This window comes from Coregonus lavaretus (genome assembly GCF_964263955.1).
Source record: "Coregonus lavaretus genome assembly, chromosome: 30".
NCBI classification, from domain to species: domain Eukaryota; kingdom Metazoa; phylum Chordata; class Actinopteri; order Salmoniformes; family Salmonidae; genus Coregonus; species Coregonus lavaretus.
This window is the reverse complement of record NC_140017.1, coordinates 38,222,952-38,250,451: the sequence shown is the minus strand read 5'-3', so window position 1 is coordinate 38,250,451 and position 27,500 is coordinate 38,222,952. Positions and strand designations below refer to the sequence as shown.

The following is a 27,500-nucleotide window of genomic DNA, read 5'->3' as shown; positions in this document are numbered from 1 at the left end:
CCCTCCCTGCCTGGCAGACTCAGGGATGCTGACTGGACCCCTCCCTGCCTGGCAGACTCAGGGCTGCTGACTGGACCCCTCCCTGCCTGGCAGACTCAGGGATGCTGACTGGACCCCTCCCTGCCTGGCAGACTCAGGGCTGGGCAGCAGCCATTTTGACTGATTTAAGTGCTTCCTTTTTTCTTCCAGGTTGTCGCTTACAAGAAAGGTTCAAATCACAAATGCATGTGCATCTTGTCTGGGGGGTTTAGCAAAGAAGAGAGAGAGAAAATCAATTTATTAAAAAATAAACGTAATAAATAACCTTTTTTTAGTTTTTGTATTTTCCGATCCCTTTTTTGTTGACTCCCCCATAATGCATTGTGTTTGACCTTTCTTGTAGGGTCAGCCGGGCGGAAAGGGAAAGAGGTGTCCGTGGAGGAGACCACCACACCCAGTACCCCCTCCCTGCCTCCTCCTCTTCTCCCCCACTCCCCCCAGCTCCTCCTGCCCCGGATCCTCTCCGACCCCCCTAACACCTCCACCACCAACGGGACACACCCCTTCACCCCCACGGGTATCGGCCAGGACTTCTACAGCCCCCCTTTCCCTCTGGTGGGGGGCAAGATGTCCCTCAACTCCCTCCTGCAGCGCCAGCTCATGCAGACGTTCTACTCCAAAGCCCTGCAGGAGTCCACTCAGGGAGCAGCTCTGCTGTTCGCCCCTGTCCACTACACCCCTACCTCCACCCCTGGCCCAGGGTCTAGCTCTGTCCCCCTCTCAGCCAGCCCCCTGCCCCCCCAGCAGTCTCCTGCAGGCCCAGATGTGAGCGGTAGTGGCAGTGCCCCGTCCCCCTCTCCCAGCCAGTCGGAGGGGACCGGGGGCAGTGTGTCTGATGGGGAGGACATGGACACCTCAGAGATCGCCCGGCAGATCAAGGAGCAGCTGATTAAACACAACATTGGCCAGCGGGTGTTTGGCCACTATGTACTGGGCCTGTCCCAGGGCTCGGTCAGTGAGATCCTGGCTCGGCCCAAACCCTGGAGCAAGCTGACCATCCGGGGGAAAGAGCCCTTCCACAAGATGAGGCAGTTCCTGTCTGATGAGCAGAACATCCTGGCATTACGCAGCATACAGGGACGGCAGAGAGGTGAGGCATGTCTGTCTGTCTGTCTGTCTGTGTGTGTGTGTGTTTTCACAAACCTTTCCTCTGTTAATATGGTCTATCTATTAGTTGTCTTGCGTCACACCTGTGTCTGTCAGTGAGGGTCTGCTGCTTTAGTCATCCAGAAAGGCCTCCAAGCCTCCCTTAACCATCCATGATCAATACTGAAACCTTCACACATCAACGGTATTGACCAAACAGGAGGGCAGGGCTACAGTTTACCACAGTCACATTCGATCGGCCATACCTGCTGTCTCCGCGTCAGATCATTTGATCTCTGCTCTGTGTGTTTTCAGGGAGTGGACAGACAGACCTTCTTTAACTGCCTTAACCCTCTGTTTAAGCTGTCAGTCCTATGTTTACCCTGTCGTACAGTTCAGTAGCTATGTTTTGTGGAACATGCTTTATTGATAAAATTTAAATACAGGTGCACATCGAAGCAGAAAGTTGGCGTTGAAGTTGAAGCAACGTGTGTTTTTTGTTTTGACAGAGGGCCCAGGCCAACCCCTTAGCCGTGCACAGGACACACCGAAGCGGAGAGCCAGCTCTGACCAAGCCTCGCGGACAGGTCTGTCCCTACACACACACTTCTGTTTCTGTCCTTGTGGCGTGGCTTTGGATGATGTGTGCCTGTGTTGTGCATGTAACCCCCCCCCCACAGTGGGACGTGCATCAGAGGAAGGCCAACGTGTATAATTTAGAGAATGAGCAGACAGTCGGTTTCAGCTGTAGGGTGACGTCTGTCTGTCTATGTGGGGGGTGGGGCGTCTTGCTGTAATATCTCTGTAGATCGACTATAATACTGTGCCTTTGTAAACAGTACCTGTTTGAAATTACCTTTCACTTGGTGGTATGTCTAACCTCCCTCCCTCTCCCCTTGTCCAGGTAACATCACCATATGTATCCGTACTCCGGAGTGTGGTTCAGACGAGGCCATCAAGTCTATCCTGGAGCAGGCCAAAAGAGAGCTGCAGGTGCAGAAATCTGGTGAGTGTCCTCTCCTCTCTGCACTATGGTGGAATAGGATGACAGTTGTCCCTTGATGATCCATTATCCATATATATATATATAGTGGTCTTTCTTGTCACATTCTGTTTGTCTTATTCAAAGGTCTAAGAAGGTAGTACTCTCACTTTATTCAGTATTGGCTGTTAGCGTGTGTGTGTGTGTGTGTGTGTGTGTGCGTGTGCGTGCGTGCGTGCGTGCGTGCGTGCGTGCGAGAGATACTGTCTCTGATATCCGTTGTCTTCTTTCTCCGTCCAGCAGACTTCTCCCATGGTACTTCCCCTGGTGGGGGGCTGAGAGGAGCAGGAGGAGGAGGTGGTGGTTCGGACGAGGCCATCCGATCCATCCTAAAGCAAGCTCGAAGAGAGATGGAGGCCCAAAAGGCTGCTGTGGAACCCATCCTCAAAGCCTCCTCTTCCTCCTCTTCCTCCCAGAGGGACGTACTCGTCTCCCATCTGGCTGCCTCCTTCCCTGCCTCCACCCCCCTGGCTCTCTCCCTGAAGAAACCCCCCACCACCCTCCCAGTCTCCCCCTCCTCGCCCTCTACAGTCATGGACTTCAGCTCTAGTGTGAAGAGGGAGGACAGGGGAGTGTCGATGCCAGACGGCCTGGCTGACGGGGTGCCCAGGCTGGGTCGGAGCTCCGAGGGGTCTGCCCGGGCTGGAGGGGTGCACTGGAGGGAGCAGTGGTGGAGCAACATGAACCCAGACCCCCGCAGAGATAAACCCACACTGGGGGGAGAGGAGAACCACACCCAGGCCTGCAGTGCTACACCTGCACCGGGGGGAGAGGAGAACCACACCCAGGCCTGCAGTGCTACACCTGCACCGGGGGGAGAGGAGAACCACACCCAGGAGGACTCTAAAGAGGTGAGTACCACAGTCAGAATATACACACACACCAGCCCTGGGTGAGAACACAGTGACTCACTACTGAAGAGAGGCCTGGGTGAGAACACAGTGACTCACTACTGAAGAGAGGCCTGGTGAGAACACAGTGACTCACTACTGAAGAGGCCTGAGTGAGAACACAGTGACTCACTACTGAAGAGAGGCCTGGGTCAGAACACAGTGACTCACTACTGAAGAGAGACCTGAGTGAGAACACAGTGACTCACTACTGAAGAGAGGCCTGGTGAGAACACAGTGACTCACTACTGAAGAGAGTCCTGGTGAGAACACAGTGACTCACTACTGAAGAGAGGCCTGGTGAGAACACAGTGACTCACTACTGAAGAGAGTCCTGGTGAGAACACAGTGACTCACTACTGAAGAGAGGCCTGGTGAGAACACAGTGACTCACTACTGAAGAGAGGCCTGGTTGAGAACACAGTGACTCACTACTGAAGAGAGGCCTGGTTGAGAACAGTGACTCACTACTGAAGAGCGAGAGGGGGGGGATCTGGAGTGTCTGCCAGCTTACCTTTGTCTGTCATCATTCATCACAGCCATCCACACTCCCATTTTGTCTGTTAGTGTCTCACAGCCTTCATTTAAATCAACCCAGCTCTGAAGTTATCAATCAGTTTTGATCCCAATACAATTCAGAATATACTTAACCTAGTTAATGTGTGTGTGAGCTTATGCCTCTGTATCTGTTTAGCCATTCCATAATGTGTATGAGTGACTGACGTTTTATTGTGTGTGTGTGTGTGTGTGTGTGTGTGTGTGTGTGTGTGTGTGTGTGTGTGTGTTAGGCACTGTCTCTGTCTCTAGGAAGTATGTGTGACGGCCTGGGGTCTGGTCGTAAACCCTGGAGCAAGATTACTTCCAGAGGCCTCCGCATGCAGCTGTGGCTGAACGGTGATCTGGGCCAGAACACACACATCGAGCCTGCTCACAACCAAGGTAATGGACTGTGTGTGTGTGTGTACTGTGTCTTGACAAACAACTGACAGACGTATGTATGGCTGACGATCATCTCTCAATCAGGCCCACCTCAATTTACAGTCAACTGCTGAGCTGTAAATGAACACCATTACACTGCTGGCTCATACAGCTTCACACACAGCCCTGGGTGAGAGCACTGCTCTCTTAGCCTGTTGATAGCTGTGGGTTGCTGCCATCATGTCAGCCTGTCCCCCCCTCCCTTCTCCCTCCCCAGCCCTGGTGTCAGGCCTCTGGGTGGGAGATGGCAGCAGAGTATGTCTCTCTCCAGGCGTAAAGAGGACATCATCTACACTGACAATTCTCCATGACTGCTCCATTCCAGCCTTCTGCAAAACAGAACAGAGACAGGGAGGGGACAGAGGGGATTATGGGAGGGGAGAGAGATGAAGAGGGAGAAGGGATAGATGCAGATACCCTGTGAATACACCCCTTTTGTTGTTTGCCGATCTGAAGGAACTGGACAAGGTCTTCCAATGAGTTTAGAGGAGATTCAGCCACATTGTTAATACCTATTGGGTACTCAGTCAGACCTGCCAACACTGAGGGCTTTGAGGGGGTTTCCTTCTGTCTGGGCTTGTTGACTGCAGTGTGCTCTATGATGTCCCTGGCACTACACACCTCATTCCACTCATCATCAAGCCGTTGAAAAGTGCCAGGTCAAAAACAAAAAAATTTGCCCCCTTTGGGTGCCCAGGACCAAGATTAAGAAAACACTTAAAATCCTTCTTCCTCCTGTGTAACCTACTGTACTGTCTGCTCCTACCCTGTGTTTCCTCTCTTCTCCAGCAGAGGGCACTCCCAGCCAGACCTCAGCCAGCTGCAGCCCTGCCCCGGAGTCTCCACTGAGCTCTGCTGAGGAGTCACTCAATGGTTTAGGGGGGGACCGGGACCCTCTGCCCCCCCCGGCCCCGTCTCTGGAGCCCCCATCTGGTGAGCCCTCAGGGGGGGAGTCCCAGCCTGGCACGCCCCTGCCCCTCCCCGGCCCCATCACAGGCCTCAGCATCCAGGAGACGATAGCCATGTCCCCAGAACTGGACACCTACGTCCTCACCAAGAAGGTCAAGGAGGTGCTGACCGATAACAACCTTGGTGAGACTCACAGACCTTTTAGTGTACCTTCTCTCTCTCTGTTTTCTCCTTCCTTCTCTCTCTGTTTTCTCCTTCCTCCTCTCTGTTTTCTCCTTCCTTCTCTCTCTCTGTTTTCTCCTTCCTCCTCTCTGTTTTCTCCTTCCTCCTCTCTGTTTTCTCCTTCCTCCTCTCTCTCTCTCTGTTTTCTCCTTCCTCCTCTCTGTTTTCTCCTTCCTCCTCTCTGTTTTCTCCTTCCTCCTCTCTGTTTTCTCCTTCCTCCTCTCTGTTTTCTCCTTCCTCCTCTCTCTCTCTGTTTTCTCCTTCCTCCTCTCTCTGTTTTCTCCTTCCTCCTCTCTCTCTGTTTTCTCCTTCCTCCTCTCTGTTTTCTCCTTCCTTCTCTCTCTCTGTTTTCTCCTTCCTCCTCTCTCTGTTTTCTCCTTCCTCCTCTCTGTTTTCTCATTCCTCCTCTCTCTCTGTTTTCTCCTTCCTTCTCTCTGTTTTCTCCTTCCTTCTCTCTGTTTTCTCCTTCCTTCTCTCTCTCTGTTTTCTCCTTCCTCCTCTCTGTTTTCTCCTTCCTCCTCTCTGTTTGTTTTCTCCTTCCTTCTCTCTCTCTGTTTTCTCCTTCCTCCTCTCTCTGTTTTCTCCTTCCTCCTCTCTGCTTTCTCCTTCCTTCTCTCTCTCTGTTTTCTCCTTCCTCCTCTCTGTTTTCTCCTTCCTCCTCTCTGTTTTCTCCTTCCTCCTCTCTCTCTGTTTTCTCCTTCCTCCTCTCTCTGTTTTCTCCTTCCTCCTCTCTCTGTTTTCTCCTTCCTCCTCTCTGTTTTCTCCTTCCTCCTCTCTCTCTGTTTTCTCATTCCTTCTCTCTCTGTTTTGTCCTTCCTTCTCTCTCTCTGTTTTCTCCTTCCTCCTCTCTGTTTTCTCCTTCCTCCTCTCTCTCTCTGTTTTCTCCTTCCTCCTCTCTGTTTTCTCCTTCCTCCTCTCTGTTTTCTCCTTCCTCCTCTCTGTTTCTCCTTCCTCCTCTCTCTCTCTGTTTTCTCCTTCCTCCTCTCTCTCTCTGTTTTCTCCTTCCTCCTCTCTGTTTCTCCTTCCTTCTCTCTGTTTTCTCCTTCCTTCTCTCTCTCTGTTTTCTCCTTCCTCCTCTCTCTGTTTTCTCCTTCCTCCTCTCTGTTTTCTCCTTCCTCCTCTCTGTCTGTTTTCTCCTTCCTCCTCTCTGTTTTCTCCTTCCTCCTCTCTGTTTGTTTTCTCCTTCCTTCTCTCTCTCTGTTTTCTCCTTCCTCCTCTCTCTGTTTTCTCCTTCCTCCTCTCTGTTTTCTCCTTCCTTCTCTCTCTCTGTTTTCTCCTTCCTCCTCTCTCTGTTTTCTCATTCCTCCTCTCTGTTTTCTCCTTCCTCCTCTCTGTTTTCTCCTTCCTCCTCTCTGTTTTCTCCTTCCTCCTCTCTCTCTGTTTTCTCCTTCCTCCTCTCTCTGTTTTCTCCTTCCTCCTCTCTGTTTTCTCCTTCCTCCTCTCTCTGTTTTCTCCTTCCTCCTCTCTCTGTTTTCTCCTTCCTCCTCTCTCTGTTTTCTCCTTCCTCCTCTCTGTTTTCTCCTTCCTCCTCTCTGTTTTCTCCTTCCTCCTCTCTGTTTTCTCCTTCCTCCTCTCTCCTCACCTATTTGTCTATTTTCTATTTTCCTTCTTTGTCGTTCTCTCTTAGTTTCACCCAATCTCTTTTTTCCTTTAGATTATTCATGAATTATCTCCAAATACAAGCTTGGATTTCCCAATCCATGGTGGTCTATTCAGACCTCCAGCCTGACCCCCTGTCGCTCTACCCTCTCTCCCCCCAGGGCAGCGTCTGTTTGGGGAGAGTATCCTGGGTCTGACCCAGGGCTCGGTGTCTGATCTGCTGGCTCGGCCCAAGCCCTGGCACAAGCTCAGTCTAAAGGGACGTGAGCCCTTCGTCCGCATGCAGCTCTGGCTGCAGGACCCACACAAAGTGGAGAAGCTGATGGACATGAAACGACTGGAGAAAAAAGGTAATGATCTCACAGACAGACAGACCAAACACACCCCGATGTGCTGATAGGACCGATTATGGACACGGACAATCACATGCTTTATTGGATGTGACATCATGTGACCCTCCATGGGCCCACTGACAGTCTTCATCCTCCATCTTCATCATCATCAATAAAAATGTTCCATTCATCTACTGCTTCCTGGTTCCTCCCGTTACTGCACTGTTCCATTCATCCACTGCTTCCTGGTTACATTCATCCACTGCTTCCTGGTTCCATTCATCCGCTGCTTCCTGGTTCCATTCATCCGATGCTTCCTGGTTCCATTCATCCGCTGCTTCCTGGGTCCATTCATCCACTGCTTCCTGGTTCCATTCATCCGCTGCTTCTTGGTTCCATTCATCCGCTGCTTCCTGGGTCCATTCATCCGCTGCTTCCTGGGTCCATTCATCCGCTGCTTCCTGGTTCCATTCATCCCCTGCTTCTTGGTTCCATTCATCCGCTGCTTCCTGGGTCCATTCATCCGCTGCTTCCTGGTTCCATTCATCCCCTGCTTCTTGGTTCCATTCATCCGCTGCTTCCTGGTTCCATTCCTCAGCTGCTTCCTGGTTCCTCCCCTTTCAGCACTGTTCCATTCATGAGCTGCTTCCTGGTTCCTCCCCTTTCAGCACTGTTCCATTCATCCACTGCTTCCTGGTTCCATTCATCCGCTGCTTCCTGGTTCCATTAATCCGCTGCTTCGTGGTTCCATTCATCCACTGCCTCCTGGTTGCATTCATCAACTGCCTCCTGTTTGATTTCATCCCCTGCTTCCTGGTTTCCCCATCATTTATCTCTCCCTTGTGAGACTTAAAGGTAGAAACAGAGCGATGATGTTGCATTGCTCTGTTCCTCTCTCAGGCTGTACTATAGATAGATATGAGAGAAAGGGCAGAAGAGCAAAAGTAATGGACTTCAGCTGTTTGTAAAACATGATTTGCTAGTCAATGGAGTTGGCAAAAGCACAAACAGATCTCGGACCAGGCCTGGCTTCCCCAGCTGTCTCTGTGCAGGCTGTTAGTGACACCTGACCCCTCACACTGAGCATGCTGTCGTGACGTGACTTTTAACAGTAATCTGATGACTGTTATTTCTCTAATTAACTATGTTTAATTGTTACCCAATTTTAAATTAATCATGTAACAATTAACTCATTAGGATTTGGGGCACCACGAGAGCAGTTGTTTAAAGAGTTACCATCTCCCGAATTAAACTCTAGAAGGTCTATCATCGATAAACAGTCAACTTATTAATCATAACCTCTTATCATATCATCATTCTGAACGTCGTAACCTCCTTGCATCTGCAAAAACCCCAGCCTTACTTATGATTCAGTACTACACAGATTGGTTTAATTATTTATTTACTAGCTAACTAAATGGTAACACAGGATAACATCCACACTTAATACATGAACAACAGGTCCCTAGCAGACTGACAACAACATGACTGCTTGTTACAAAAGAGAAAGAGGTAGAGAGACCGGGACAGAGACACTTAACGTTGGTACATTTAGAAACTACTCTCACTTATATTTCTCCTGTACTTTGCACTCGAACCGCCGCCCGCTTGGAGTAAGAAATAATGAATGTATTTACGTGAGGTGCTGCCGTGTAGCTCTCGCTCTCTGAACTGGGCCACCCTGGAAAGGGAGTTGGTCGGGCCAACTCACAGCTCGCTCGTAAGGCTCTGATTGTCCAACAGTTACAACAAGTCTTCTGTTTTTTTATATACACACACACACATATATATATATATATATATATATATATATATATATATATATATATATATATACTGCTCAAAAAAATAAAGGGAACACTAAAATAACACATCCTAGATCTGAATGAATGAAATAATCTTATTAAATACTTTTTTCTTTACATAGTTGAATGTGCTGACAACAAAATCACACAAAAATTATCAATGGAAATCAAATGTATCAACCCATGGCGGTCTGGATTTGGAGTCACCCTCAAAATTAAAGTGGAAAACCACACTACAGGCTGATCCAACTTTGATGTAATGTCCTTAAAACAAGTCAAAATGAGGCTCAGTAGTGTGTGTGGCCTCCACGTGCCTCCACGTGCCTGTATGACCTCCCTACAACGCCAGGCATGCTCCTGATGAGGTGGCGGATGGTCTCCTGAGGGATCTCCTCCCAGACCTGGACTAAAGCATCCGCCAACTCCTGGACAGTCTGTGGTGCAACGTGGCGTTGGTGGATGGAGCGAGACATGATGTCCCAGATGTGCTCAATTGGATTCAGGTCTGGGGAACGGGCGGGCCAGTCCATAGCATCAATGCCTTCCTCTTGCAGGAACTGCTGACACAGTCCAGCCACATGAGGTCTAGCATTGTCTTGCATTAGGAGGAACCCAGGGCCAACCGCACCAGCATATGGTCTCACAAGGGTTCTGAGGATCTCATCTCGGTACCTAATGGCAGTCAGGCTACCTCTGGCGAGCACATGGAGGGCTGTGCGGCCCCCCAAAGAAATGCCACCCCACACCATGACTGACCCACCGCCAAACCGGTCATGCTGGAGGATGTTGCAGGCAGCAGAACGTTCTCCACGGCGTCTCCAGACTCTGTCACGTCTGTCACGTGCTCAGTGTGAACCTGCTTTCATCTGTGAAGAGCACAGGGCGCCAGTAGACAATCTTGGTGTTCTCTGGCAAATGCCAAACGTCCTGCACGGTGTTGGGCTGTAAGCACAACCCCCACCTGTGGACGTCGGGCCCTCATACCACCCTCATGGAGTCTGTCTCTGACCGTTTGAGCAGACACATGCACATTTGTGGCCTGCTGGAGGTCATTTTGCAGGGCTCTGGCAGTGCTCCTCCTGCTCCTCCTTGCACAAAGGCGGAGGTAGCAGTCCTGCTGCTGGGTTGTTGCCCTCCTACGGCCTGTTCCACGTCTCCTGATGTACTGGCCTGTCTCCTGGTAGCGCCTCCATGCTCTGGACACTACGCTGACAGTCACAGCAAACCTTCTTGCCACAGCTCGCATTGATGTGCCATCCTGGATGAGCTGCACTACCTGAGCCACTTGTGTGGGTTGTAGACTCCGTCTCATGCTACCACTAGAGTGAAAGCACCGCCAGCATTCAAAAGTGACCAAAACATCAGCCAGGAAGCATAGGAACTGAGAAGTGGTCTGTGGTCACCACCTGCAAAACCAGTCCTTTATTGGGGGTGTCTTGCTAATTGCCTATAATTTCTACCTGTTGTCTATTCCATTTGCACAACAGCATGTGAAATGTATTGTCAATCAGTGTTGCTTCCTAAGTGAACAGTTTGATTTCACAGAAGTGTGATTGACTTGGAGTTACATTGTGTTGTTTAAGTGTTCCCTTTATTTTACACTGTATGTGTGTATATATATATACACACATACAGTGGGGAGAACAAGTATTTGATACACTGCCAATTTTGCAGGTTTTCCTACTTACAAAGCATGTAGAGGTCTGTAATTTTTATCATAGGTACACTTCAACTGTGAGAGACGGAATCTAAAACAAAAATCCAGAAAATCACATTGTATGATTTTTAAGTAATTAATTTGCATTTTATTTTTCTACTGTGATGTTTTACAAAAGTTCTGAACCTTTCTATTCTCATTGTTTCTACAGATTGTAAATTGAAAATAAACATCTTTGCTAAAAGTATTATTATTGATCGATTGACTATGACTTTTCAGATTACCCAGTAGTGCTATCTGCAGGGTCAGCTCCATGCAAATATTGCAATCCTTCAGCCAGTCCTGGACCTGTGTCCAGAAACAAGCTACAAATGGACAGTACCAAAACAAATGATCTAATGATTCTGTCTCTTCACAGCCAATCTGCAGAGCTGGGAAGATTGTATCCCCCATATAAATAACATTCTATTGGTAGCAAGAATTTTATATAATAATTTAAATTGAACAATTCTAAGTTTTGAATCCGGTATCGTTTTGCGTATCAGTTCATAAACACTATGCCATGGAATCGGTACGTCAAAAATCTCTTCCCAACTATTTTGCAATCTATATGGGACGGCTGTCAATCTTTTGGTCCTTAAATGAAACTGATATACTTTTTTATTTATCACAATTTTCTTTAACCAATTATGTTCTTTAATGCAAGGCTGACAGACAAGTTCCTTACTTTTTCCTCCTTCCACTTTCCTCTTCCATTTTTGCGGTAATGCTGCAATTATTTGATTGTAAGTTTGGGTAGAGCAGACATTTCCATATGTTTTTGTTAGCTGCATGTGCGACATAACTCCACCATTCCTACCGATAATATAATTTACGAAGATTATACCTTTTTTAAGAAAATAACTGTTTTTTTATCAATTAGTATATTTCAGTTTAACCACAATATTTGTTGCAATATTTGTTCTGTCATTTCTGGAGGATTAAATTGAAATTGCAACCAACTTTCTATGGCTTGTTTTAGAAATAGTGATATTTGGGAGATTTCCTTTTCAAATACCTGAAAGTGAGGCGTTGTAATCTGAATAAAGGGAAAAAGTTCCTTCTTGAATATAGGGTGAGACAATCTTACTAGTTTGCTAGAGAACCAGTTCGGATTTAAGTATAACTTTTGTATGACTGAAGCTTTTAGTGATAGGTCTAATGCTTTAATATTTAATAATTTCTGTCCTCCTAATTCATATTCATTATATAAATATGCCCGTTTAATTTTGTCTGGCTTGCCGTTCCAAATAAAATGGAATATTTTTTTCTCATATAATTTGAAAAACTGTTCGCTAGGCGTAGGCAAGACCATAAGCAAATAGGTAAACTGGGATAATACTAAAGAGTAAATCAGGGTGGTTTTTCCACAAATTGACAGGTATCTTCCTTTCCATGGTAGAAAGATCTAATCTATTTTTGCTAACTTTCTATTAAAACATATTGGAGTGAGATCATTTATTTCCTTTGGGATATGTATTCCGAGTATATCCACATCACAATCAGACCATTTTATTGGTAAACTACATGGTAATGTAACATTTTTATTTTTTAGTGCTCCAATACGTAATATAGTACATTTATCATAATTTGGTTGTAATCCAGAGAGGTTAGAAAATGTATCTAGATCCTCTATGAGGCTTTGGAGTGATTCAAGTTGTGGATTTAAAAAAATATATGAATCATCAGCGTACAATGACACCTGTGTTTTTAAGCCCTGGATTTGTAATCCCTTGATATTATTGTTGGATTTGATTTTAATAGCTAACATCTCGATGGCAATAATAAATAGATATGCCGATAGTGGACAACCTTGTTTCACTCCTCTTGACAGTTTAAAACTTTCTGAGAAATAGCCATTATTTACAATTTTACACCTAGGGTTACTATACATGATTTTAACCCAATTTATAAGAGATTGTCCAAAATTGAAATGCTCCAGGCATTTATATATAAACTCCAGTCGTACTTTATCAAATGCCTTTTCAAAGTCTGCTATGAATAGCAGGCCTGGTTTCCCAGATTTTTCATAGTGTTCTATTGTTTCCAGTACTTGCCTTATATTATCTCCAATGTATCGTCCATGTAAAAAAACCTGTCTGATTAGAATGAATAATGTCCGACAATACCTTTTTCATTCTATGCGCTATACATTTTGCTAGGATTTTTGCATCACAACACTGAAGTGTAAGGGGCCTCCAATTTTGTAAATGGAGTGGATCTTTATATTTTCCACTTGTATCCTGTTTCAGTAATAATGAGATCAGACCTTCTTCTTGAGTGTCAGATAGTCTACCATTTACATAGGAGTGGTTAAAACATGCTAATAACAGTCCTCTGAGTATATCAAAAAAGGTTTGGTATACCTCGACTGGTATGCCATCCAACCCTGGAGTTTTCCCGGACTTAAAGTCTTTAATTGCATCCAGAAGTTCCTCCTCTGTAATTTCACCTTCACATGAGTCTTTCTGTATGGCTGTTAATTTTACATTATCAATAGAAAAACAATCTCTACAATTAGCTTCAGTTAGAGGAGATGGAGGCGACTGAAACGAAAACATATGCTTAAAGTACTTTGTTTCCTCCTTCAAAATATAATTTGGTGAATCATGGGTGACTCCGTCCTTTGTAACCAGTTTCAATAAATTATTTTCGGTAGTATTTCTATGTTGAAGATTAAAAAGAATTTGGTGCATTTTTCCCCATATTCCATCCAGTTTGCTTTATTTTTATAATATATTACACTTGATCTTTCTTGAATAAGTTTCTCCATTTCTTTTAGTTTTTCCTCCAATTTATTCAGAGCCTCTGTGTTACAGTTTTTATTGCTGTCTATCTGTTCTGTTAGACCTTCTATTTCCTTTGTTAGTGTGGACTCTTTTGACCTAAATTGCTTTTGTTTTCGAGATGAGTACTGAATTGCATGGCCTCTAAAGGCACATTTAAAGGTGTCCCATACAATAAGGGGATTTGCTGTACCTATGTTATGTCGGAAAAAAATCAGTTATAAATGCCTCTGTCCTAGTTAAAAACAAGTTATCATCCAATAGGCTTTGATAAAATTTCCAATATCCTCGCCCACGTGGAAATTCAGTAAGAGTAATGTATATGCCAATTATATGATGGTCCGACCGCATTCTGTCCCCTATCAACACTTTTTAAACTTTTGGTGCCAACGAGAATGACATAAGAAAGAAGTCAAGACGACTAGCTTGATTGATTCTCCGCCATGTATATCTCACTAGATCAGGATATTTAAGCCTCCATATATCTACTAGTTCTAATGTATCCATGACATTCACGATTTCCTTAAGAGCATGAGGGTGATTGTTTGTAGTGTGATTTCCTTTACGGTCCATTGAGCTATTTAAAACGGTATTATATTCTCCCACCATAATAATAGAGTCTTGAATTGCTTGCAAGGTCGATAATGTATTAAATATATTTTCTAAGAAGTGTGGATCATCATTATTTGGTCCATAAAGGTTAATGAGCCATATTTGTTTATTGGCCAATAACATATTTAAAATAATCTACCTTGCGTATCTCTTTGGAAAATTTGCACATTCGGATCGAAATTACTGTTAATTAATATCATCACCCCTTTTGAGTTTCTTAGCCCATGGGAGAAGTATATTTCGCCCCCCCATTCCTTTTTCCACGCAACTTCATCTCCTTCTACTGTTGTGGGCCTCTGTAGTTGTCCGGTGACTTGTCATGTAGTCCTGAACAGAACTACAGAATGGATTTTCCTTCCACTCGTTCTGGAAGATTGGTTCTGTGAAGATAGGCTAGCCAGCCGTGTCCATGGTTCCCCAGTGGGGCGATGAGAGTAGCTTAGTAGGATGGTCCCACTTAAATTCACTTTTCCAGATATTGTACTTAGGACAGCTAATCAGCCGTACCAGTGATTGTCTGAGAGGGGAGTTTCCTTCTCCACCTCGTGTTGTTATTCAGAGTTTAAACAACTTTACACATGCAGCTGCAGCCTGGCGATGTTCTGGTCTCATATGTTCCACGTCTTTCTGGTCTAAAGGTTCATTTCTCTACTAAGCCTTTATGCACTCTGGTCGAACAAGGGACGGTTCCGTCACGCTGACACGCTCTCTGACCTCACTCAAGTGGGGGCGGTGACTACTCACTTGTACAAAGTTAGAGAAACAATTTCCTCGTATAGTTTCTAAGATCACATCCCTCTCTTAACAAAAACACTTTCATCATTGTTCATACTTCATACACAGCGTAGAGGATGGACACTTCACACAGTTAGTGTGTATACTTTTACTTTTCAAGTCACAGTATTTCCTTTAGAACATTTTTAATGACATCACAAAATAACCCATATTACATTATTATTCTTTAGATCGCCTCTGAACATTCCCCACGTTCTACGTTAGAAATATTGTTGCAGTATTCGCTTTAGAACGTGTTAAGAGTTTCGGCGGGAAAAGTCTGTAAACAAAGACATTCCTTTCGTTAATACTGGAGGGGGAGAGAGAGACTCCTTCTCCTTATATTTACGACAGGCCGTGAGGTGTCAAAACCCCACAGTCCCCCCCCCCCCTCCCCCCCCTCTGCGGGTGGGAGGAGATCTGGAGTAAGCTCTCCCTGCAAACCTGATCTGCCCATTTGGATCCTCGCAGGACAGTCATGACAATGCCCACAGCAGGCCTGGAGGTGAGAGGCTGCACCACATGTTGGAGCTCACTGAGCGCAGGCAGAAGGGTGAAGTTGGCCCTAGTCACTGATCAGAGGTCAGAGGTCAGAATAGAGCAGTGGGGACCTGGCCAATAGCAGAGCTGGGAGGAAAGGCAGACAAACAATGAGCTGACCCTGTGTAGTGGAACACTTTTATCAGCTCATTGGATCAGTGTGTACTGTACTGTAGGAGATTAGAAAATGTCAAATCCATGCTGTCATTTGCACATTTGTAGCCTGTGGTGTTTTCAGAGGCTGACTCTGTCCATGTATTGCTGAAGTTAGACATTACCGCCCCCTAGTGGGTGTTGGTACCAGTACACTGTGTTTATCTACAACGATATCTCATCCTCTCCCTGTCTCTCCGCAGCCTACCTGAAGAGGCGCCACAGCTCGCTGAGTGACGGCCATTCTGTGGACGGTGGCCTGGCAGGGCCGGACTTCCTCCAGAGCTCCAGCCCCCAGCACCAGCGGCCTCCTCAGCAGTACCAGAAGAAAGTCCGGGTGGTCCTGGGTCCCGAGGAGAAGGAGGCTCTGAAGAGTGCTTACCAGGAGAAGCCCTACCCGTCCCCCAAAACCATTGAGGAGCTGGCCTCCCAGCTCAACCTCAAGACCAGCACCGTCATCAACTGGTTCCACAACTACAGGTCAGTTTACTTCACTGCAAAGTATGACAGCAACCCGTTAGAGATGGCCGACGTCAACCTTTGTTCTACCGGGATTATCTGCCCATCAAATATGGTGATGTACGATGCTATTTTCCTTACTGTTGTAGAAGGTCTATAAATACAAAAATTTGCCAACACAGCAGTTGGGATATAGCGCAAAATCAAATGCGACTGGACGAAAGATAATGCTGTTAAAACAAGAGGCTAAGTGCAGGCAATGGCAAATCTGTTCTAGTAATCCTTTCTGGTGGTGGAGTAGGTGTGTGTGTGTGTGTGTGTGGGTGGGTGTGGTTGTGCTTGTGTCCGGGTGTGTGGGTGTGTGTGTTCTGTGTCCGTCTGTGGCCCCAACACATGATGGAGCAGTGACTGTCTGATGAGGAACGGGGCTGTCTTACCGTAGTGACATCATGGCCTGGAGAGACACAGTCTACCGTCTTCACCACTGGATAATAATAACGCTTTATTTGTGTCAGAAAATAATATATAAATAAATCATATTGTTTGTTCTGTCTCTCATAAAGCTGTGATTGATGAGAATATCCAAGGCTTAGGCCATAGACTGTCATTCTTGTAATTTTTGAAAGCCACAACAACTTTAGGACAACACCTACGTAGGCGTGAATTTTTGGGGAAATAAGCTACTGTTCATAACCTTAGCTTGTATTAAAGCTTTTATGATAGGCCAGTAGGAGAAATGAGGACATTTGGTTTTCAACCTCACATGGAGGGATTTTCCCGGCCCGCGTGGGATCATATCTTTCTTAATAAGCTGTAACTTGATTAAACTGGTCATTCGATGTTTCTATAGGCTATTGATATGGTTTGTTCTCTCTCTCGTTATTGGTCCCCTGGCTACCTTGCATTTTTATGCTATTACAATACCTTTGAGAAATGGAACACTGTTCCATTGAATGTTTGGTCAGGAGAAAGCCATGAATAAAACGAAACGTAGCCTTCAGCCGTATTCACTGCCTTTCCAATAGGCAGAAAAGGGAAGGTAGACTCGTTAAAAAAATTTTACCGTTGGACACAAGATAGTTAGGGAGTGTCTGTTTATAAAAAATAAAAAATAAAATAAATACAATTTACAGCTATAGTCTTAAGGACCCCATGCATCTGACAGAGAGAGAGAAACAATATTTTATTTTATTTCTGGACATTTTGCGCTGCTTTGGTGGAACTCCCCACTCTGTCTATCCTACATTCTTCTCTTGCGTTCTGTATATAACATATTGATTGAAATAGGCTACAGCCAATAGGAATAGGCTAATTACTGCTGTGAGCTGCGTTTTGTACTGCTTTACTGCACGGCGCCAGTCAAGTTCAACTAGGCTAAACCGTCGTCTGTCACAACCATCGTCTGTCACAACCATCGTCTGTCACATCACAATGTCTTCACCATCGTCGATGGCTGTCGTAATATCGCCCAACCTAGTCTTAACCCCCTGCTCTCCGTCCCTCCCCAGGTCTCGTATCCGCAGGGAGCTCTTCATAGAGGAGATTCAGGCTGCAGGGTCAGCGGCAGCAGCTAAAGCCGGGGAGGGGGACAGCTGTGACGGGACAGAGTCAGACGGCACGGTGGAGGGCCGCCACGGGGGGCACAGAGGAGCCTCTGAGGACCGGGACATGGAGGCCGGGGTTGAAGCCAGGCTGTCAGGTGGATCCCCTGCCCAGAGAAACTGCACTACCTCAGGCTCGGCCGGGCCGGGCTCCAGCAGCAGCAGCCTCTTCAGTCTCCCTGAGGCATGTCTCTGTCTCTCAGCCCCCTCCAGTCACACCTCAACCCCGGCTAAGAACCCCAGGGACAATACCCTGCGCAAGAAGAAAGCTGCCAACCTCAACAATATAATCCACAGACTGGAGAAGGCTGCTGGCAAGGAAGACCCCTCTGAGTGGGAGTTCTGAACCTCCCCCCACGCCCCTTCTCATGACCTCACAACCTCTGCCCTTTGACTGTCCCCCTGGTCTTCTCCTATTGGACAGAAGAGGGCACAGCCAAAGCCAAGCTCAATGGCCATTTTTATACCCAGTCTCTTTCCTGAGAGAAAGGAGAGAAGAAGAAGTGGTTGCCAAACCAAGATGGAGAAGAAGATATAATGAACTCTGAGAAGACAAAAAGGAGGGAATCTTAGGCTCTGAATACTGAGTTTAGTTTTGTTACTGAGAATCACTTAGTCGTCCTGCTGGCCACAGGGCCTACTGTACCCCCAAACACCACCAGTTACTGGCAGGTACCCCCAAACACCCCAGTTACTGGCAGGTACCCCCAAACACCACCAGTTACTGACAGGTACCCCCAAACACCACCAGTTACTGGCAGGTACCCCCAAACACCACCAGTTACTGACAGGTACCCCCAAACACCCCAGTTACTGGCAGGTACCCCCAAACACCCCAGTTACTGGCAGGTACCCCCAAATACCACCAGTTACTAGCAGGTACCCCCAAACACCACCAGTTACTGACAGGTACCCCCAAACACCACCAGTTACTGACAGGTACCCCCAAACACCACCAGTTACTAGCAGGTACCCCCAAACACCCCAGTTACTGGCAGGTACCCCCAAACACCCCAGTTACTGGCAGGTACCGCCAAACACCACCAGTTACTGGCAGGTACCCCCAAACACCACCAGTTACTGGCAGGTACCCCCAAACACCACCAGTTACTGACAGGTACCCCCAAACACCACCAGTTACTAGCAGGTACCCCCAAACACCCCAGTTACTGGCAGGTACCCCCAAACACCCCAGTTACTGGCAGGTACCGCCAAACACCACCAGTTACTGACAGGTACCCCCAAACACCACCAGTTACTGGCAGGTACCCCCAAACACCACCAGTTACTGGCAGGTACCCCCAAACACCACCAGTTACTGGCAGGTACCCCCAAACACCACCAGTTACTGGCAGGTACCCCCAAACACCACCAGTTACTGGCAGGTACCCCCAAACACCACCAGTTACTAGCACGTACCCCCAAACACCACCAGTTACTGTCAGGTACCCCCAAACACCACCAGTTACCGTCAGGTACCCCCAAACACCACCAGTTACTGGCAGGTACCCCCAAACACCCCAGTTACTGGCAGGTACCCCCAAACACCACCAGTTACTGACAGGTACCCCCAAACACCACCAGTTACTGGCAGGTACCCCCAAACACCCCAGTTACTGGCAGGTACCGCCAAACACCACCAGTTACTGACAGGTACCCCCAAACACCACCAGTTACTGGCAGGTACCCCCAAACACCACCAGTTACTGGCAGGTACCCCCAAACACCACCAGTTACTGGCAGGTACCCCCAAACACCACCAGTTACTGACAGGTACCCCCAAACACCACCAGTTACTGGCAAGTACCCCCAAACACCACCAGTTACTGGCAGGTACCCCCAAACACCACCAGTTACTGGCAGGTACCCCCAAACACCACCAGTTACTGGCAGGTACCCCCAAACACCACCAGTTACTGTCAGGATGCACCACAGACAGACAGAGCTGGACCAGGGGCTGTTAGTTTAGAAGAGAAACCTCAGTGTCCTGTCCACAGATCTCCCCTCACGTAGTGACCTCACGTAGTATGCCCAGCCACCTCTTTTCCGACACTTTCCAGCGACTGTTACAAACCTTTTGCCTTTCTCACTCCGCACAGGGCAGGCTGACTTTTTAACCTTGTTACTCCATTTTGTGTGTGTGTCTATGGCTGAGGAGCAAGATGATTCAGCTGAAGAGAAGAATCAAACCTAAAAAGGCCAAGTTTCCATAGTTACTGAGGGAAGAATGACCTTTGACCCCTGTGTGGTCCTGCTGACAGCCATGTGATGGTGCTGAGGGGCGGGATCTCTGGTGCACCACTCATCTGAGGAACCACCTTTTTCCCCTAGTGTGCTCCAAGGATGATTTTTATATAGCAATTTGTTTGCCACTAAGAGATTGCATAGTCTATTGACTCTAAAGAGTACAAATTAGGGAATTGTTTTTACAAAAGCTAAAAATAGAAGAGTTACTGTTTTTACTTAAAAATGAAACATGGTTAACTCACAGTTGAAACATGATATATGATGAAACTACATAGTAGCTAACATAGTGATATGGTGTCATTGTCTGGGTTAGTAAGGGCACACATCACAGTTTAACCTGTTTAACCTAGTGGGTCTCTGACAATGTTTTCCTCACAAATCATATTTCCAGGCCAAATCAGGAAAACTGGACAAAACAACACAGAGATGTCAATATCATCTGTACTGGAAGTCCCAGGTTTGGTCCATAACACGGAGTGCTGTACCAGGCTACATACAGAGAGGCAGGGGAACCGTTTGGGACTTCCCTATGGTGGCTTATACTAAAGCCCTAAACCAGAACCTTCTCCATACCCTGCTCCATACCCTGCTCCATACCCTGCTCCATACCCTACTCCATACCCTACTCCAGACCCTACTCCATACCCCACTCCATACCCTATACCAGACCCTACTCCATACCCTACTCCATACCCTACACCAGACCCTTCTCCATACCCTACTCCATACCCTACTCCATACCCCACTCCATACCCTACTCCATACCCTACACCAGACCCTGCTCCATACCCTACTCCATACCCTACTCCATACCCTACACCAGACCCTGCTCCATACCCTACACCAGACCCTTCTCCATACCCTACACCAGACCCTTCTCCATACCCTACACCAGACCCTGCTCCACACACACCCTACTCCATACCCTACACCAGACCCTACTCCATACCCTACACCAGACCCTACTCCATACCCTACACCAGACCCTGCTCCATACCCTACACCAGACCCTTCTCCATACCCTACACCAGACCCTACTCCATACCCTACACCAGACCCTACACCATACCCTGCTCCATACCCTACACCAGACCCTGCTCCATACCCTACACCAGACCCTGCTCCATACCCTACACCAGACCCTGCTCCATACCCTACACCAGACCCTGCTCCATACCCTACACCAGACCCTTCTCCATACCCTACACCAGACCCTTCTCCATACCCTACACCAGACCCTTCTCCATACCCTACACCAGACCCTCTCCATACCCTACTCCATACCCTACTCCATACCCTGCTCCATACCCTACACCAGACCCTCTCCATACCCTACTCCATACCCTACACCAGACCCTACTCCATACCCTACACCAGACCCTACTCCATACCCTACACCAGACCCTCTCCATACCCTACACCAGACCCTACTCCAGACCCTACTCCAGACCCTGCTCCATACCCTACACCAGACCCTTCTCCATACCCTACACCAGACCCTCTCCATACCCTACTCCAGACCCTACTCCATACCCCACTCCATACCCTACTCCATACCCTACTCCATACCCTACACCAGACCCTACTCCAGACCCTACTCCATACCCTACACCAGACCCTGCTCCATACCCTACACCAGACCCTGCTCCATACCCTACACCAGACCCTACACCAGACCCTACTCCATACCCTACACCAGACCCTTCTCCATACCCTACTCCATACCCTACACCAGACCCTACTCCAGACCCTACTCCATACCCTACACCAGACCCTGCTCCATACCCTACACCAGACCCTGCTCCATACCCTACACCAGACCCTACACCAGACCCTACTCCATACCCTACACCAGACCCTTCTCCATACCCTACTCCATACCCTACACCAGACCCTACTCCAGACCCTACTCCATACCCTACACCAGACCCTGCTCCATACCCTACACCAGACCCTACTCCATACCCTACACCAGACCCTGCTCCATACCCTACACCAGACCCTACTCCATACCCTACACCAGACCCTACTCCATACCCTGCTCCATACCCTACTCCATACCCTACACCAGACCCTACTCCATACCCTGCTCCAGACCCTGCTCCATACCCTACACCAGACCCTACTCCATACCCTACACCAGACCCTGCTCCATACCCTACACCAGACCCTACTCCAGACCCTACTCCAGACCCTACTCCATACCCTACACCAGACCCTGCTCCATACCCTGCTCCATACCCTACTCCATACCCTGCTCCATACCCTACACCAGACCCTACACCAGACCCTGCTCCATACCCTACTCCATACCCTGCTCCATACCCTGCTCCATACCCTACACCAGACCCTGCTCCATACCCTACTCCATACCCTGCTCCATACCCTGCTCCATACCCTACACCAGACCCTACACCAGACCCTGCTCCATACCCTACACCAGACCCTGCTCCATACCCTACACCAGACCCTGCTCCATACCCTGCACCAGACCCTACTCCATACCCTGCTCCATACCCTACACCAGACCCTGCTCCATACCCTACTCCATACCCTACACCAGACCCTGCTCCATACCCTGCTCCATACCCTACTCCATACCCTACTCCAGACCCTGCTCCATACCCTACTCCATACCCTACTCCAGACCCTGCTCCATACCCTACACCAGACCCTACTCCATACCCTACTCCATACCCTACACCAGACCCTACTCCAGACCCTGCTCCAGACCCTGCTCCATACCCTACACCAGACCCTACTCCAGACCCTGCTCCAGACCCTGCTCCATACCCTACACCAGACCCTGCTCCATACCCTACACCAGACCCTGCTCCATACCCTACACCAGACCCTGCTCCATACCCTACACCAGACCCTGCTCCATACCCTACTCCATACCCTACACCAGACCCTGCTCCATACCCTACACCAGACCCTACACCAGACCCTACTCCAGACCCTACTCCAGACCCTACTCCAGACCCTACACCAGACCCTACTCCAGACCCTACTCCAGACCCTGCTCCAGACCCTGCTCCATACCCTACACCATACCCTGCTCCATACCCTACACCAGACCCTGCTCCAGACCCTGCTCCATACCCTACACCATACCCTGCTCCATACCCTACACCATACCCTGCTCCATACCCTACACCAGACCCTGCTCCATACCCTGCTCCATACCCTACTCCAGACCCTGCTCCATACCCTACACCAGACCCTGCTCCATACCCTGCTCCATACCCTACACCACACCCTGCTCCATACCCTACTCCATACCCTACTCCAGACCCTACTCCAGACCCTGCTCCATACCCTACACCAGACCCTACACCAGACCCTACTCCATACCCTACTCCATACCCTACACCAGACCCTACTCCATACCCTACTCCAGACCCTGCTCCATACCCTACACCAGACCCTGCTCCATACCCTACTCCAGACCCTACTCCATACCCTACACCAGACCCTACTCCAGACCCTACTCCATACCCTACACCAGACCCTACTCCAGACCCTACTCCAGACCCTACACCATACCCTGCTCCATACCCTACACCAGACCCTGCTCCAGACCCTGCTCCATACCCTACACCATACCCTGCTCCATACCCTACACCAGACCCTGCTCCAGACCCTGCTCCATACCCTACACCAGACCCTGCTCCATACCCTACACCAGACCCTTCTCCATACCCTACACCAGACCCTGCTCCATACCCTACACCAGACCCTGCTCCATACCCTACACCAGACCCTGCTCCATACCCTACACCAGACCCTTCTCCATACCCTACACCAGACCCTTCTCCATACCCTACACCAGACCCTGCTCCATACCCTACACCAGACCCTGCTCCATACCCTACACCAGACCCTGCTCCATACCCTACACCAGACCCTGCTCCATACCCTACACCAGACCCTGCTCCATACCCTGCTCCATACCCTTCACCAGACCCTACTCCATACCCTGCTCCATACCCTACTCCATACCCTGCTCCATACCCTACTCCAGACCCTGCTCCATACCCTACACCAGACCCTACTCCATACCCTACACCAGACCCTGCTCCATACCCTGCTCCATACCCTACACCAGACCCTGCTCCATACCCTACACCAGACCCTACTCCATACCCTACACCAGACCCTGCTCCATACCCTGCTCCATACCCTACACCAGACCCTGCTCCATACCCTGCTCCATACCCTTCACCAGACCCTACTCCATACCCTGCTCCATACCCTACTCCATACCCTGCTCCATACCCTACTCCATACCCTGCTCCATACCCTACACCAGACCCTACTCCATACCCTACACCAGACCCTGCTCCATACCCTGCTCCATACCCTACACCAGACCCTGCTCCATACCCTACACCAGACCCTACACCAGACCCTACACCAGACCCTGCTCCAGACCCTACACCAGACCCTGCTCCATACCCTGCTCCATACCCTACACCAGACCCTGCTCCATACCCTGCTCCATACCCTACTCCAGACCCTGCTCTAGGGCTACAAGTCCTCCATTCCACACGTTGTCTCACTAGACTGTGGGTCACCTGAAGGGTGCGGCAGCTGTGTGTGTGTATATACAGTAACTAGTATTGTACACTCCTATTGGTTTAGATCTTTATGAAAACTCTCTCCCTTTCTCCCTCCCTCCCTCACCCCTCCCTCACCCCTCCCTCTCTCCGTCCCTCACCCCCCCTCACCCATCCCTCTCTCTCTCCCTCACCCATCCCTCTCTCTCTCCATCATCCCTCCCTCCCTACTCCCTCCTCACCCCTCCCTCACCCCTCCCTCCCTCACCCCTCCCTCACCCATCCCTCTCTCTCCCTCACCCATCCCTCTCTCTCTCCATCACCCCTCCCTCCCTACTCCCTCCTCACCCCTCCCTCTCTCCCTCCTCACCCCTCCCTCTCTCCCTCCTCACCCCTCCCTCTCTCCCTCCCTCACCCCTCCCTCTCTCCCTCCCTCACCCCTCCCTCCCTCTTTCCATTACCCCTCCCTCTTTCCATTACCACTCCCTCTCTCCCTCCCTCACCCCTCCCTCCCTCTTTCCATTACCCCTCCCTCTCTCTCTCCCTTACCCCTCGCAAACGACCTCTCTCTGTGCCTGTCAGCCCACTGCCTCCCCATCGTGTGTATGTAAGTGTGTTTTTTTATTGTTCTGAATGGGGTCTTTTCTCGTACGTACTTAAGCGTGCACAACTGCCACCCACCCTTTCTACTATAAGCTGTTGTTTTATGGGTTATCATCATTATTATTATTATTATTATTATTATTAGGCTTATCATCATGAAGTAGTGTGATATTATTTACTGTAGACTCATTTTATGGTCATATCGTAGGTATAGTTTGGTTTTTATTCCGCTTATTTATAGGTGCTGTATTTTTCATTTGATGTCTTATTATTTGATTGATGTTTTTATTGCGTAAGGGATTACCCCAGGGCAAGTACTTTTTTTTTTTTACTGATAGACTGCCGGCAGTATTGGGTAATATTTACAAGATGTAGTTAGTTCTCATACGTTTGTATATTGATGAATTCTGAAGTTTTTTGGAAGCTTTTAAAAGAAATGTAAGCTACAGTACATACTCAGGCATTAACCGTATCCCTCACAACGCTCACGTTCTTTATTGTTGAATCAAATGATACATCTAGAAGACAAGATCAGAGTATCTCTTAGCACTATCTCCAAGATCACAGAATATCTACTAGCACTATCTCCAAGATCACAGAATATCAACTAGCACTATCTCCAAGATCACAGAATATCAACTAGCACTATCTCCAAGATCACAGAATATCAACTAGCACTATCTCCAAGATCACAGAATATCAAATAGCACTATCTCCAAGATCACAGAATATCAACTAGCTCTATCTCCAAGATCACAGAATATCTACTAGCACTATCTCCAAGATAACAGAATATCAACTAGCACTATCTCCAAGATCACAGAATATCTATATCTTCCCATGTCTCCTCTCTGATGGTGTCTTGTTGGGGCAACAACATGCTGTCTCCAGGACATGCTTTACCCCTCACAGGCTTCACATATACTGGTGCTGTCTGAAGAACACACTGCAATAAAGCCAGTGAAGTCATACAGGCAGCCTTGATGTACAGTAGGGGGGGCTTTTAGAGGAATCACAGTACCACGTTGCTGCTGTCTCCTTTTCCTGTTAGTAGGTATGTTTTGTCAAAATGGTGTCTGGTAATATGATATAAACTCATGAAAACGAGTCTTGACTGATCCCAGCCTAGGGGAATCATCTCTGCCAAATTGAGATTTAAAGAGTATATATTTAAGGAAATAAGGATGTATTCTTTTACAGAGTCGGATCCGTCGTGTCCCTTATGTTGTCTGCTCCATGCATTACAAGACCGTTCTCTATGGCCTCTCCAAGCTCCAAAGCATTATCCATCCATCATAACACTGTTATTGATTGATCAGTAATACTGCTGTTATGCATCGGTGGAAGCAGCCCGTATCCATAGCAGCCATAACAGATCCATCCATACATACACCAAGCACTTACTATGACTGGGGGCTGCTAAGCAAACCCCTCCTCTTGAGCTCAGCACTCCAAGGAACTCTGGGAAATGTATGCCTTTTACACGTGGTTCCAAACCAAGCACATGCGCTTTACTCCTGACCTGCAGCCCAGCACAACACTGCTTCTTTAAACTGTGTGTGACTGACAACACCTGGTGACAACACTTAGCCAGCAGCGCCCAGGGGACTCTGTTCTAAACCAAAACCCTTCAACATGCTGGGCTGCGTGGTCTCCTTAGCCAATCTCTTCACAGAATTTCAGGCCTTCTCTCTCCATTGGTTATAAACCAAAAGCATTACCAGAGTTATAAGTCCATCCCCCAATGAGAAATGTGATATATTTGTTGATTAATCAGGAATTCTGAAAAAAAATCTTTGATACTGTACTACGGTATTCCCTACATCTGCATGACTGCATCTTATTACAATGACCTGTAGCTCTACTCCCCTGATTTACAATGGCCTGTAGCTCTACTCCCCTGATTTACAATGGCCTGTAGCTCTACTCCCCTGATTTACAATGACCTGTAGCTCTACTCCCCTGATTTACAATGGCCTGTAGCCCTACTCCCCTGATTTACAATGGCCTGTAGCTCTACTCCCCTGATTTACAATGGCCTGTAGCTCTACTCCCCTGATTTACAATGGCCTGTAGCTCTACTCCCCTGATTTACAATGACCTGTAGCTCTACTCCCCTGATTTACAATGGCCTGTAGCCCTACTCCCCTGATTTACAATGACCTGTAGCTCTACTCCCCTGATTTACAATGACCTGTAGCTCTACTCCCCTGATTTACAATGACCTGTAGCCCTACTCCCCTGATTTACAATGGCCTGTAGCTCTACTCCCCTGATTTACAATGGCCTGTAGCTCTACTCCCCTGATTTACAATGGCCTGTAGCTCTACTCCCCTGATTTACAATGGCCTGTAGCTCTACTCCCCTGATTTACAATGACCTGTAGCTCTACTCCCCTGATTTACAATGGCCTGTAGCCCTACTCCCCTGATTTACAATGACCTGTAGCTCTACTCCCCTGATTTACAATGGCCTGTAGCCCTACTCCCCTGATTTACAATGACCTGTAGCTCTACTCCCCCGATTTACAATGGCCTGTAGCTCTACTCCCCTGATTTACAATGG

General features: G+C 48.1%; 1 protein-coding gene across 1 annotated transcript in view; it reads left to right on the top strand.

The window, feature by feature from the left end:
* LOC311106254 (homeobox protein cut-like 1) overlaps positions 1-18,931 on the top strand; it is a 121,423-nt gene extending 102,492 nt beyond the window's left edge. The window contains exons 14-22 of the mRNA XM_084148548.1: positions 383-1,129; positions 1,635-1,712; positions 2,030-2,131; positions 2,408-3,018; positions 3,846-3,996; positions 4,825-5,127; positions 6,927-7,115; positions 15,667-15,943; positions 17,431-18,931. Coding sequence (XP_084004674.1) covers positions 383-1,129; positions 1,635-1,712; positions 2,030-2,131; positions 2,408-3,018; positions 3,846-3,996; positions 4,825-5,127; positions 6,927-7,115; positions 15,667-15,943; positions 17,431-17,869 — 2,897 coding nt within the window. The 3' untranslated portion in view covers positions 17,870-18,931. The remainder of the gene's footprint in view (positions 1-382; positions 1,130-1,634; positions 1,713-2,029; positions 2,132-2,407; positions 3,019-3,845; positions 3,997-4,824; positions 5,128-6,926; positions 7,116-15,666; positions 15,944-17,430) is intronic.
* Positions 18,932-27,500: the final 8,569 nt, after the last annotated feature.